Here is a 13,637-nt window from a genome sequence, read left to right on the forward strand (position 1 = left end):
TCGGTCTGGCTTATTTCACTCCACACAAAATTTTTGAGATCCATCCTGTTGTGTTTATCAGCAGTTCCTTTGTACTGTTAAGTAGAATTCCATCCTACGATTCAGCACGGCTTATTTATCCATTCATCTGTGGATGGACCTTGGGTTGTTTGCAGTTTTCCACTGTTATGAATAAAGCTACTATGAATGTTTGTGTACAAGTGATTCTTGGATCGATGTATTCGTTTCACTTGAGTAGGTGGAGACCTAGCAGAGGAATTTCTGGTTTGCAGTTTAATGGGTATTTAACTTTATGAGAAAGTTACAAACTGTTTTCCAGGGAGGTTGTGCTGTTTTGCACTCCCCCTGGGTGCTCTGCACCTTTGCCAACACTTGGGATCGTTGGTCTTTCTGATTGCAGCCACTGTACTGGGCTGGGTGTGTGGTAGCCCCTCACTGTGATTTTAATTTGCATTTCTCTGATGAGAACGATGTCGAGTATTTCTTCATGTCCTTATTAGAGACTTGTACACCTCCTCTTGTGGAATATGTGTTCATTCCTTTCATTGGGTTGTTGCCTTACTGAGTATTGGTTCTTTATATGTATATATATCTATATATGTGTATATATGTATGTATATATGTATATATATATGTATATACATTTTATATCTTTCATCAGGAATAGGTGTTGTGATTTTTCTCATAGCAGTGGCTGGTCTTTTCATTTTCTTACCAGTCTCTCTCAGAGAGCAGATGTTTCTAATTCTGGCACAGCCGAATTTATCCATTTCTTGCTTATGTGGTTGATGTCTCAGCTAAGAAATGTCTGCCTACCTCAAGGTCATGAAGGGGGGGGTTCATGTTTTTTTCTTGTAATTCCGCAGTTTTAACTTTTCCTTCAGGTGCATACAGGGTTCTGAGCGAGGACCTGACATGAGCCGACTTGTGCGTCAGAGACACCACTGTGCTGTGTGGACGCTGGTGGGGCGGCGTGCAGACCTGTGGGCACTCACGGGGAGGCCATGTGACCGTCCAGGTGGGGCCAGGCCGGCAGAGTGGGAGCGAGAAACAGCAGTCAGACTTGGGAAGTATTCATCAGCGAGGTTTTCAGGCTTGTGTTCCATCCCTCCTTGATGAACAGTATTGAAATTTAAGACTTGCTTTGAGCCTGAAGGTTTGCTGTGCATTTTAACTTAGCTTCACTGAAGAACTGGTTTTAAGTTTTAATCCGCACATTGTTATTCTTCGGGCATGGCAGTCCCCAGTACAACAGGACAATTCATCTATCACTCTTGAAAGATTGAGAAAAGGGAAACCAACACATTCCATGTCACGCCCTGCATCACTCCTGCTAGGACTCATAAATCCATGTCTTTGCCTTGGCCACTTCAACTCATGTGTGACCCTTTCTTTGACTCATGATTTATTGCTCTCAGTTACTCCTTTGGCCAGATTTATAAATGTAACTGTTCTGTCTTTATATAATACCTACTTTGTACACTAGGCAATGACAGCAAATTTATTGTCTATGAGTTGTTACCTTGAAAAATTACATCAATGCAAAGTGATTGCCTTTTAGCCTCCATAGCCAATAAATTTAATTTTTTGGAGGGGGTGATATGAGTCATAGGATCATATATATAACCAATGATCACAGAATGAGGAGCAAGTTGGAAGTTCTGAGCAACGGAAGCCAAGAAAGGAGACTCCTGTCTCTTGCCCAGCATGTATAAGCTCATCTCCTGGTGTTTGCTTTTCATAGGATGCTTACATCCTCTCCTCTCTCTGCCTGTCCCTGACTCCAGGGAAGAGACCCTGCAGCTCTCAGGTAAGATGAATTTGTTCCCCTTCTGTTAGTCTTGGAAGAGTCTTCAAGGGTCTTAAATGCAAAGTTAGAGATAAGAATGGGAATTCTTGTTTGCAGGAGTCTTGTTAAATTGAGTCCTAGCTATGGATAGAATACTAGAGGACCCTTATAGCACATTTTAGACTTTTTTTCTTTCTAAAATGTAAGAGAAAAAAAAGGGTAGCTTTGCTTATTTCACGTCATTCCTGTAACCCAAACTCTTGTTTTGGTCAATTTTTTTTTTTTTTCAGTTTAAAAAATTGTACTACATTGTTAAGCATAATTTACTTTTCGTTTCTATTTTAAATGAACTGGTTGGATGTAGAATTTGGTTGTTCCAGTTGTAGATGAAAACTATTTTATGTTATTTTAAGTTAAAAGTAATCATCTGACATGTGTTACATGAAACACAAATGTTTATTAAAGAATAAAAAAGGGACAATCTGGAGCTAGAGATGACATCGGTTTCCAGGTCAAGTATCTTATCCTTTTTATGTTTCATTCAGTTTAAGTGTAAGTTGAATTAAAAAAAAAAAAATCAGTCAATACTTACTTGGCTATTTCCTCTTAATTTAGTTTAAGGAATAAAACAACTGATGCATTTAACATTTTAACTGGATTTTATCTTGTCTTTAAATTGGGGTACCTTTAGACTTTTTTTTTAAGGAAAAAACTCTTCTATACCATTGATTTTATCATTTCTAGCCTCTAAAGTTTCTCCCAAGAGGCTTTTTGATGATGGCCAAGCACTGCTGGCCACTCACGGGTGCCCGTCCGTGGCTACAGCCCAGACTTCCTGTCATGTTACTGGCCCAAAACAAGCATTAACCTTATTGAATCTCTGCTATTTAAAAAGAAAAGTGAAAAGCAAGCACGAGATGAAATCAAGACTGACTCTATCACTGTCCTCTTAAAAAATGTACATATTATTATAATCTTTTTAAAACTCAGATGAGTGCAACATCTTACTCAAACCCTAAACAGGTGAGAGCCTCCCTTCAGGTTCTTGTCTCAGTTTTTCTGATTTAGTTGTTCCTACATAAATGAGCCTCTTGACACACACACTTACATGTGGCCGGATTTTACAGATTTTCCATGAACATTCTTCAGAAATAATTGTGAATGTGCTCAGATGCCTTTATAATGGTTTCAATGCACTGTCTTCCAATTGAGGCTGTAGCTCAGTCTCTGTAAGCTGTAAGCGTGCTGCTCTTCTGGGACTCCCAGAGCCTCTGATCTCAGCACGGCAGCAGCTGGCCAAGAGAGCTATCCTGGTGCCAAGTCTCCGCTTAGCATACCTTCCGTCTTCCACGCACGTCCCACACACCTTCCATGCACATCCCATACGCATCCTACACACACTTGCCATACATCTTCTATTAAGCTGACCAAATCTCACATTAAATAATGTTACTATCAAAGTCTTTAAAGAGTATTTTAAAGGCTGACTCTTTTCTAATGATGATTGTATTCAAATCTTGGAAGGCCAGAAAGATAAGGGGTGCTGCCCTTTATCTGGTTTATCAGAAGAACATAAACAGTCGTGACTCCCAGAAAACCACCCTTCATTTTTCCTCTCCAATTTTATCACTCAACTATCTACAAGTAAAAGGTAATAGGCAGTTGAGCGGCTTGGCAAGGTCACACGAGGGTGTAGAGAGTCAGAATTAGACCCACTGCTCTTGATTTTCTGTCCTGCTGACTTGCAAATCGGACCATAGCACCCCATTTCTCTGTTAAGATACCACTGACAAGTCACAAACATTGCCATTGAAGGCATCTCTGGTATTCTCTCCCTGCCCCAGAGCCCCCCCCAAGACAAGAGGGAACAGAAGTCACTGAAGGATGAACAGTGTTACTAACCTTTATTATTATTCTGTGTAGCACCTGATGGAGATGCAAGATCAGCCTTGGATGAACTGGAAAGAGTGTCCCTCCTGCAAATGCTGCTGGAGATGTCAGGGGCAGAGAGGGGTGATGGTCTTAGGGAAGCAGGTAAAATAATTCTTGCATGTATAGGTGGTCTGATTTTATTGCTACCGAATTACTCTCTATTCTCATTCACTAGATGGGGTAAAAACCTGTTTTGGAATAGAAAGATGACTGATAAAATAGACTAATAAATTGCCCAACACTCTCCGCTTCTGGTGTAAAGACTCCTCTGCAATCTTGCGTTTTCATTTCTCACCAACTCCTTGCAAGCATCATGCTCTCCTTGGCACCTCAGCATATGTACATATTTTTTTCTGCACAGATTATTTGGAGGGGAAGGAGGGTATTATCCCAGTTTCCAATAAGTGCAATTTGAAATCCTGCTTTCCCCCTTGCTAAAATCTTAAGCAAACTACGTAAGCATCTGGTACCTGTTTCTTCATCGGTAGACAGGATTTGTACAAATACCCATCTCACACGGCTGTTGGGAAGGCAACGAGAAAATGAGGTAAACTGCTCGCCACAGTCACACACAGCCACCAAGAAACTGTCAGCTTTTACTGTTTTCTCTGACTCTACACACAGATACAAATGCTCAGGACATTCTGGAAATGAAATGGAGCCTTTTTCTTTCTTTTCTGAGAAGGGGGTGGGGGCAGGGCAGAGGGAGAGGGAGGGTCTCCAGCAGGCTCCATGCTGAGCACAGAGCCCAACTCCAAGATCATGACCTGAGCCAAAATCAGGAGTCCGACGCTTAACTGGCTGAGCTTCCCAGGCGCCCCCAAATGGAGCCTTTTAATAGACATTGTTTAAGAGAAAGAAGTTCATTCATTTAAAATGTTTCCAATAAACTACTGAACTGCTAACTTTTTGGGGAGAATGCAGTGCCCTTTGTGAACTCCCATCAGCAAGAAAGAAGCTGCCTTCAAGTAAATATTGCTGCAGAGTGAAAACAGGAAGATCAGAGGGGCGCCTGGGTGGCTCAGTCAGTTAAGCGTCTGCTTTTGGCTCACGTCATGATCCCGGGGTCCTAGGATCGAGACCCGCATTGGGCTCCTTGCTCCGCAGGGAGCCTGCTTCTCCCTCTCCCTGCCTCTCTGCCTACTTGTGCTCTGTCAAATAAATAAAATCTTAAAAAAAAAAACAAAACAGGAAGATCAGAAATTAGACATGACTTAATAATATTCTAAGAAAAACAAGCATAAACTGGAAATCACAGATCTGGTGATGAATGGTTTCCAAATATTGTTTTCCAGGTCTCAGTACTGACATTGCTAACCCTAGAGGAAGTCTGAGAAAGGTAAGTGACCCTATTTATGACGGTTAGGCGAAGCATTTTATTGACTTTAGAAGATCCAAAATGCTTGAACTGGGTAGTGTCCTGGGTAGAAATCATACCTTCAAGTAACTGGCCAATCAGTGTTATTTCAAAGCATTCATTTTTCTAAATTCTGATTCATATGTGACCACAAGAACTTGTCCAGTGCCTGTTTTGGGTAAAAATTATTTTAACAAGTTTAAGGGAATGAACAACAGATAAGGTCCCTGCTCTCCAGTCTATTACCCCTCTGCTAGCTCTTTCATCATCCCCACATGTGGCCCAGGGGCCAGCAGCCCTCGTGTCACTTGGAAGCTCGTGAGAAATGCAGAATCTCCTACTGAATCAAAATCCGCATCCTAGCAGGAACCCCAGGTGACTCGCATTCGCCTTCAAGTGTGGAAGCTGCTGGGTGTACCATCTAAGTGGAAGAATGCTGTGCTCAAACACAGAGGTGGAACATGGGCGGTAGAGGGCAGGGCACGGGCGCTACTCTGGGTGCGGGGAAAGACTGGGATAGGGAATTGGTGAATGACAGATAATATTAGATGGTTAGAAATGGCGTGCAATTCCCGGAGGGCCTCAGATGCTGAGAGAGAAGTCTGCATTTGACCATCACCAACACCCCCAAACTCTAAGTGCTTCCTGAAGGGTTTCTGGGTACACCAGTCCCACCAGCCAATCTACCGTGCCTATTGTTCTAGCCTCTCCCGCCCCGCTGATTCTGTGTGTACATCAGCACATCGAAACCTCCAGGAAATCCCGACATAAACTTATTTAATATTAATCAAGAACTTCCCAAACATTCTGGCCAGAGACATCTTTTTCGGTGTAGTACCCACTAACATCCTTATAAAAACATACTGGACACACTCCATCCCAGAGATGGCAGACACCACCTAAGGTCCCAACTGGGCAAAACCACCCAGAAGGGGTCCGTGTGGTGTCTGCATGTGATGAAGTAAAAGTCATCATTCACAGGTATATGTTCGTCTGAGTAGAAGGATTACAGTTAAAGACTCTAAAATCACAAAGGTGATTCATAGGATTTGCTCATGCAGTTCTGCAGCAGAAACAAAACTAAGGGCCCACGCTTCAAGAGAAGCTCATTTCAGGGGAAATATAAAGATCTGTTTCACACAGAAGATAATAAACGGACAGAAGATGTTACTGATCGATTATTTAAATAGAGATGGGTCAGTGAGGGCTTGGGGAACCTCAGGGCAATCAGAGGACTGACAGAGTAGACCCCTGGCGGGGTGCAGGGAGCCCTTCCAGAGCCACCACACTCCGGGCTCCTACTGCAATTACACCCCACACGACAGAGCAGGCACTTTTCAGGGGCCCTAAGTCTTAACTACGGCTCCTCTTTCTTGTAGGGTTCTTAATTCATTGATAATCTATGTTTTTTTGTTTGTGGATTTGGTTTCAGGCTTTCTCTGGACAAGATCTTAACATTTTCCTGAGTCATCTTTTGGACAGAAACAGGAAACAAGATAAGAAGCGTGGGTCTCCCTCTGAATGCTTCTGGAAATACTGTGTCTGAAGTGAAATGAACATCTACTAGTCAACTCAAAAACAGCCATCTTAGAAAGTTAAAAACAAAAATGCCTGGTTTGAAAATAGTATAGAAAAAAAACCTAAGCAAACTAGACTCTGTCCATTATTATTTGGAAAATAAATCCTCTATGTTTTGCAAGTATCATGAGTGGTCATTTTACTTATAAACGTGTCCTGAAAATTTATAACTTTTCTTTCCATCAATTTATTCTTGAATTCTCTGAAAATTTAAAAGTAAAGCTGTAAGTGAACAGAAGCAAAAGTAAAATTTATTTAAAATAGCTCAACTATGGGGCGCCTGGGTGGCTCAGTTGGTTAAGCAGCTGCCTTCGGCTCAGGTCATGATCCTGGAGTCCCAGGATCGAGTCCCGCATCGGGCTCCCTGCTCAGCGGGGAGTCTGCTTCTCCCTCTGATCCTCCCCCCGTCTCATGCTCTCTATCTCATTCTCTCTCTCAAATAAATTAATAAAAAAAAATCTTAAAAAAAAAAAAAAGTTTAAAATAGCTCAACTACAAACTGCTTAAACATTATCTTACCTCCATGTCCTCTCAACCTTAAACATGACAACATATATTACTTAAAAAAAAAAATCAGTGGGGTGCCTGGGCGGCTCAGTTAAGCGTCTGCCTTCAGCTCAGGTCACGATCTCTGGGTCCTGGGATCGAGCTCCGTGTCCCCGGGGCTCCCTGCTCAGCGGGGAGCCTGCTTCTCCCTCTGCCCCTCCCCCTGCTCCTGTGCAAGGGCGGGTGCACACTCTCTCTCTCAAATAAACAAAATTTTATTAAAAAAAAAAAAGAAAAAGCTTTCACTTTCTGGATTTAAGATCTCAAGGACAAATCCATAGGGAAAGAGGTCTCAAACTCGAAAAACGGATGTGTCACCTCGGGGACCATGCTGACATTAAGTAGCTGTGGTAACACCGTGGCATCTCGCGCCGTTGACACGAAGCTAACACTGGCTGTCCAACACACAACGTTGGCACCACAGAACTGTTTTATATTTATGAGGCCAGAAAGAGCTTCCGTGGAATACCCACGCGGGGTAACTGGGAGCCCTGGCCCGCGTCTCAGTGGTGTAGGCAATTACCCCTGCGGACGGGGCTCTGGGGTCGGATTCGAACCTTCCCATCCCTGCTCCGGACACGCAGGTGCGCTCTACGGAATCGGAAAGAATACTGCTGACGCTGAATTCTGTGAGTTAGGCCTTTCAGTCAGTGTTAGAAATATGCATGTACGTTGAGGACCCAGCGCTGCCCCGAGGGCTCGATGAGGTAATGGATTTGAAAACGCAGCAGGAGCTCAGACGCTGTGACGACGCAAACACACAGCGTTGCTGAGAAAACCAGTGTTAATCCTGCCCCTTGCAATGCAACCTTAATAAACATTTCATGATGATAAAAAATATTCAGGGCAAAGGTTTATTGACACAATGCAAAAATATCTCCGGTTCTACATGTACACAGTTTGTTTTTACTTGAAAAAGATACCTGGTTTTGGGCGCCTGGGTGGCTCAGTTGGTTAAGTGACTGCCTTCGGCTCAGGTCATGATCCTGGAGTCCCTGGATCGAGTCCCGCATCGGGCTCCCTGCTTGGCAGGGAGTCTGCTTCTCCCTTTGACCCTCCCCCCTCTCATGTACTCGCTCTCTCTCATTCTCTCTCTCTCAAATAAATAAATAAAATCTTTAAAAAAAAAAAAAAAAAGAAAAAAAGAAAAAGATACCTGGTTGAAATATTAATAACCATTAAAAACAAGTAAATTCACACAATTATAAATTCAGTCGAAATGGAATTTCAATTTAGATTAAATTTACCTTGTGAATTATAACGAAGTTTTACTTAATTGCAAAACAACTCCATTCACACAGCATTCTGTTTTTCATAAATCCTGACCTCTTACCCAAGAAAATGCAGCTTTTTGGGTAACATTTATGTAAACATGGAAGCCTATAATACACATTTTTATTACCAATTTCTGTAGTTATTAATACAAAAAGTTAATAAACTTGAACAATAAAGTGTAAAAGTGGGTACAGCCCCCTCGGGGGGCAGCAGCGTCACTGCTGAGCCTCATTTCTCCCCTCCAGCAGTGCGAGCGTCACGGTCCAATCCCTAAACACGCCAACTAATCTACTTGTCAACATATGAAAGTTATAAACGGTATTACAGATCTGCCTACAACAAGCACCAGTTTCATGTCAAGTCTGGCATAATATGCACTCCATAAAATGTGTACTAAGGCAAAGAGATCAGCAAATTCAGATAAAACCAATATCCAGGAAGAATGAAAAAGAGGTGCTTACATGATTGGAGAATGTAAGGTATAAAACGTGCTGCATGAAGCTGAGTGACCTCTGACAGCCACATGTCATTTCTCATTTATACAAATTAAAATTTTTGTCCCTGCAGAAGGTCATGATGAGTACATTGATGGATAATATCTTGGCTGGTTAGTTTTTTAAATTTTGATTTTTCACCAAGGGCAAAAATACCACACAACCTAACCAACATGACGAGGGCTCCGAAATCACTCAGCGATCAGGATGGAGTAGAATATGAGAGCTCCCCAGTCATAACACTGGAGTAGTTGCATGGAACAGCTTAGCATTTGAAAATGGCTCCGACACATAGAATTGCCTTCTAGGAAAACCTACTTTAGAAAGGAAACCCGAGCTACGGGAACTAAGAATCAGGGCCCTGCAGTCACCATGGAATCATGGATAAAAAGGTTGAGTCTCCTAATTATTATCAGGATGCACTTTTATAAAAAAGTATAAAACTTGAAAAGAGGAAGAGTGTTTTCTTAAAACAAAATAGAAAACAAAACAAAACAACAAAAAAAGAAAAATCAGTCTGTTATATAAAAGACAAAAGGTTACTGCTCCTTCACTTGCTTCTACTCCTCTTTCTGATCTGCGTGGGTCATACTGAGTCTGGGCAGGAATCATGGACTTCTCTAAAGAACAGGGAGCTAACTTATCCAGTAAACTACCCACTCACTTCCTAGAAGACACAATTACGGCTGGCACAGGAAGCACTGATCTCTGGCTGCTTCTGCACTCCAGCGAGGACAGTGGAGCTCCCACGGGCCACTGCTGTCCCCATGGACCGCTGCTGTCCCCACGCAGCCCATCACGGCACTTACAGACCTCCGACAAGGATGGCCAGACCTCTTGTGTGTAAATTGGTTGGAAAGAAAGAGTTAACTGTTAATTTTGGGTGAGACAACATTTAAACACCAATTATTTTTGACATGACTTCTGAAACTTTTTACAGTCATTATTTTAAAACCAAAAACATTAGAAAGGGGAATACCACTGGATGAGTGAGGAGCTCTTTCTATTTTAGTGTCACACATGCAAAAGCTAACTTCAACTCTCTGACAAATAAGCTCACGGTAAGTCGATTGTTAAGGCAGGACTTTGGGAATTTCAGTGGAAGGTGGAAAATTAAAAGGAAAAGTGTCCACATGAACAAAGCTCAAAATCCAACCCCAACAGGCAGATATGTCCGGTGTACCGATGGGTGGTATTTGGTACTACTGGTAAATACAGAAGCGACTCGTGTTGTGGGCAAATGAGAACGTTTCATTTGAATTACGGAAGGACGCGCCAAGCTGCCCAAGGATGAGATGAAAGTACTACGTTTCTGGGAACCATTCTGAAAACTAGATGGGCTGCAGGTGGGATGTCAGGTGCTCTCACCGGGAAAATGATTTCTGTAACAGCAGAACAAAATGAAGGAGGCCAAGGTTCGGGGCTCTTTCTGGCTGTACTTCTGACTACCGTCGATTTCGGGTGCCGCCTGTGCACACACCTCTCTGGAGGCCGTCCGATCTCCTCAGAGGACGGCCACACTAGAAAACCACCTGACTGACAGCTGTAAGACTCCAGGAACACGGACATAAAAGACTGTATGTATGACGTCTGCTTCAGAGAAACGATGCCTATTAAAAAAATCAAGAAGGGAAAACCTTAACATTCAGTGACAACCTCGTGGTCACTTAGAGTCGGGGTTTAAAGAGACACACGAAGAGGTCTGGTTGTCCAGCGGGTCCCGGCGGGCGCGCCTCCACGGCCACTCAACCGCTGTTCGCTGCTGCAGCGTGACCACGGGGTTCTGCGGCGTCGCCAAGGGAGTCTTGGCTCTCGCAAGTGACGCAGCCCTCCGAGAAAGAACAAGAGCGGGCAGCACGACATAATGTCATCTGGAAAGTTTAAAATCAGTAAAGTGCTGGCCAAGCACCTTATGTCTAGTCCCCGATTTATTCAATTCATGTCTAAGAAGAACCCATGTGACAGTTCATTCCTAACTGTTGTTAGAAGGAACATGACAATTATTTACACACTGTTGCTTACATTACTTTGGGACTCACTCATTTACTCTTCTACTCAAAACCCACAAAAACAGTATTTTAAGAACAAGGACACGTGAAATGAGTCATGGGCTCGGCTCCTGCTCTGTGGCAACGCCGCCTCTAACCAGGCTCAAGTTGCGGGAACGCATTCGTTTCTTTAAAAAGGAGGGTGGGGAGGACACCAGCACCTGTTTACTTCAGAAGCCATAACACCCCACTGTTCTGAACACCTAGCTTTCTTCTCTTGCTATAGTTTTTAACTTCACACACTGTCACCTCCCACATAAAAGCCTGACACTTGAGGGAATAAAGGGCTCATTCCTGGTACAAGTGTCACAACCGTTCCACAGAGCCGCCACGGGGACCACCGGCAAATCAGAGCTCCACTGGCCAGGCCACTCACATGTGATCTCATTGAGAAGATCCTGTAACAGCCAAAGACCACCTGGGTCTCACGGAAGATCCTGCTAGGTATGAATACTACATCTAATGTGAATCCCACATCTTGAGTTTTAACTCCGTTCAAACACACTCGCATATCTGAAATGCAAATCTCTTATTCCTCTCCTCCCCTGTCAATCATACATCAGAGCAGGTGCCCTGTAACATTCCAACCAGGAAACACACTTGCAGTCCAAAAGACCTGTATTCAAAATCAGAGGGACTGTGCAACCATATATAAATTATTTAATAACTGTACACGTTACTTTGTTGTTTGTTGGTGAGGTAGAAAGATCTGTGAGGGCTGTAATTTTCAGTGGTTTCACTGCAATGTGTATTAAGTGCCTCGGGCACTGTCTGGCACAAAAAAACATCATATAAGACAGCTGTTGTCACCGTGCTTACTTGGATGTCTATTCCTTGAGGGATCGTCTGGCTCTGAATCCAAGAGTGCACCTTGACCAGCTCCTCCCTCTGCCCGCGTGAGAACCGGGGCTGCCGCCCCCGCATGCCCACCAGCTTCCCCAGGTCCTCTCTCAGGACAGCCTCTGTCACCCTGAGGACAAACGAGCAACCTTAGTCCTGAAGAAGGCACAGGGTTCTTCTGTTATCTAAGACAAGCACTTCTTGGCTTTGCGATATACTTTATATCTCTTGCTAATATATAATGTGCCCATTAAAAAAATAACTGAACTTGGTGAAGCTAGAGCACTTTTTCTTGGTGGAAAGCATCTGCACAGTGCTTGAATGAGGCAGACCGAAGAAACAGATTCCCCTGAGCTCCTCTCTTCTTGTAGAATGGGAAAAATTCAGAGTCTAGAAAGAAAAGTTCTGGTACTTGGGTGCCATCATGGAAGCGCTGCCTTACTCTACTTTCTGGTCTCACGATGCACAACATGTCGGTTCGGTGTGGATCGGAGTGTGTGTGTGGCACCACCACCATGGCCACTGTCCTAGGATCACTCATCATTTGACTTCAAATGAATGAATGTGAAAATCTAGTTCTCTAAGAGCATGTATAAAAAACATAATTTAAAAATCATTTTGCATTAAACAACATACTTAAGAAATCATCAAAAAAACCCTCATAAAAGTGGGTCTTCTGAAGGGCTTTCTTACCTCTCAGGTACCTGATACGTCATTAGAATGCACTCAGGAGTTTGTTTTATCATTCTCCACATGGACTCTTCAGCTAAACTGGGAAATGTTTCCTTTTGTACATCCTGAGACTGCTGCCCGTTTGAGGTGATTTCAGAAGAATAATCAGTACTAGCGAAGTACATACTGCTCTCACTGCTTCCTATCAAAGATCAACAACAATTACAGGTTAGGAGATACCTCTTAGGGGCCGATTTGCCAAACTTATTCCTCAAAGACTCTGGCAACCAGCTGACAGTCTTTGTTACCACGCAGCCGAGCCACGGTCCCGGGTGACCTCACCTCCCAGTTCCTCCACCTTCCCTAGATCTCCCTCTCACTCCTCCTGAGCTGGCCACGCTCAAGGCCATACCTTGCTCCTTTTCATCACTTGCAACTGCTCCATGTCAGCTCCATCTCCCAAACCACTAACATCTTACTCAGCTTTACTTGCTAGTCTGCTTGTTCAAGTGCGCCAACTACAGATCTGAAACCGTGCCTCGGCCCTTCAGCTTAGAGCCCAGCACCCATCATTCAGTAACATGCTTTGCAATACCCGAGATTTCTTTTTCCCTCTGACTTTTCACAACTATCCAGATGTCAATTCTCATAAAGCCAACTGTCAATTTTGTTCTTATGTAAACCCTAGTAGCCAAAGATATGGAGAAAAGTCATAAATAATAGGGTACATTGGTTCATCATCACCAAAAGGATCATTCAAATGCTGGGTAACTCTGCTATGGTCTCTGGCCGGCACACCAGCCTGTCCTAGCAAGGACCACTTTCTACACCTCTGCTCCCTCACTCTCATCTGATGGAAACGGAATTCATTATCCTGACACTAAATGTAAACTTACTCATATCTACACTCTCTCCTCACCTCCTCCTGTTCCAACAGAGAAGCTGTCCACCCATCCCACGGCCCATCCCTTATGGCTGCTACGGAGCCTTGCAGATCATTCTTTTCCTGTCTTGCATCTGACCTTTCTAGATCCTTTTCATCAACTTTGAAACAATAAAACAAACAAAAAACCCAAAGTACCTCTCTAATTTTTTAAAAAATTACA

The 13,637-nt window shown here is 43.3% G+C and overlaps 2 protein-coding genes across 13 annotated transcripts in view; one reads left to right on the forward strand and one right to left on the reverse strand.

Annotated features, from left to right (window-relative positions):
* The first annotated feature begins 1,651 nt into the window (after nt 1-1,651).
* UTS2 (urotensin 2) lies at nt 1,652-6,948 on the forward strand. Of its 2 annotated transcripts, none has more exons than XM_078071759.1 (4): nt 1,652-1,810; nt 3,713-3,823; nt 5,017-5,059; nt 6,504-6,948. In XM_078071759.1, the coding sequence occupies exons 1-4, from the start codon at nt 1,708-1,710 to the stop codon at nt 6,622-6,624; spliced, it is 378 nt and encodes a 125-aa protein (XP_077927885.1). In that variant the 5' UTR covers nt 1,652-1,707; the 3' UTR covers nt 6,625-6,948. The 2 variants fall into 2 exon arrangements, with proteins under 2 accessions (XP_077927885.1, XP_035920475.1); XM_036064582.2 differs by having other exon boundaries at nt 5,017-5,060; nt 6,511-6,917.
* Nucleotides 6,949-8,042: 1,094 nt separating this feature from the next.
* Nucleotides 8,043-13,637, reverse strand: part of PER3 (period circadian regulator 3) — a 58,966-nt gene continuing 53,371 nt past the window's right edge. For 8 of the 11 annotated variants that reach the window (XM_036064546.2, XM_078073837.1, XM_078073833.1 and 5 more), the window contains 2 exons: nt 12,553-12,733; nt 11,663-11,989 (listed from right to left, as the gene is read on the reverse strand). In XM_036064546.2, coding sequence (XP_035920439.2) covers nt 11,680-11,989; nt 12,553-12,733 — 491 coding nt within the window. In that variant the 3' untranslated portion in view covers nt 11,663-11,679. Of the gene's footprint in view, nt 8,126-8,358; nt 10,843-11,662; nt 11,990-12,552; nt 12,734-13,637 lie in introns of those variants that run through there. The other 3 variants (XM_036064539.2, XM_078073835.1, XM_036064543.2) reach the window with 3 other exon arrangements.

The sequence above is a fragment of the Halichoerus grypus genome, chromosome 5, assembly GCF_964656455.1.
Source record: "Halichoerus grypus chromosome 5, mHalGry1.hap1.1, whole genome shotgun sequence".
Taxonomy (NCBI): Eukaryota; Metazoa; Chordata; class Mammalia; order Carnivora; family Phocidae; genus Halichoerus; species Halichoerus grypus.

Excerpts from the sequence above, each read along its gene's own strand:
- UTS2 (XM_078071759.1), top strand. The coding sequence starts at position 1,708 with ATGTATAAGCTCATCTCCTGGTGTTTGCTTTTCATAGGATGCTTACAT. Across the intron at positions 1,811-3,712 it reads AGAGACCCTGCAGCTCTCAG|CACCTGATGGAGATGCAAGA; the intron begins GTAAGATGAATT and ends TATTCTGTGTAG. Across the intron at positions 5,060-6,503 it reads CCTAGAGGAAGTCTGAGAAA|GTTTCAGGCTTTCTCTGGAC; the intron begins GGTAAGTGACCC and ends TTTGTGGATTTG.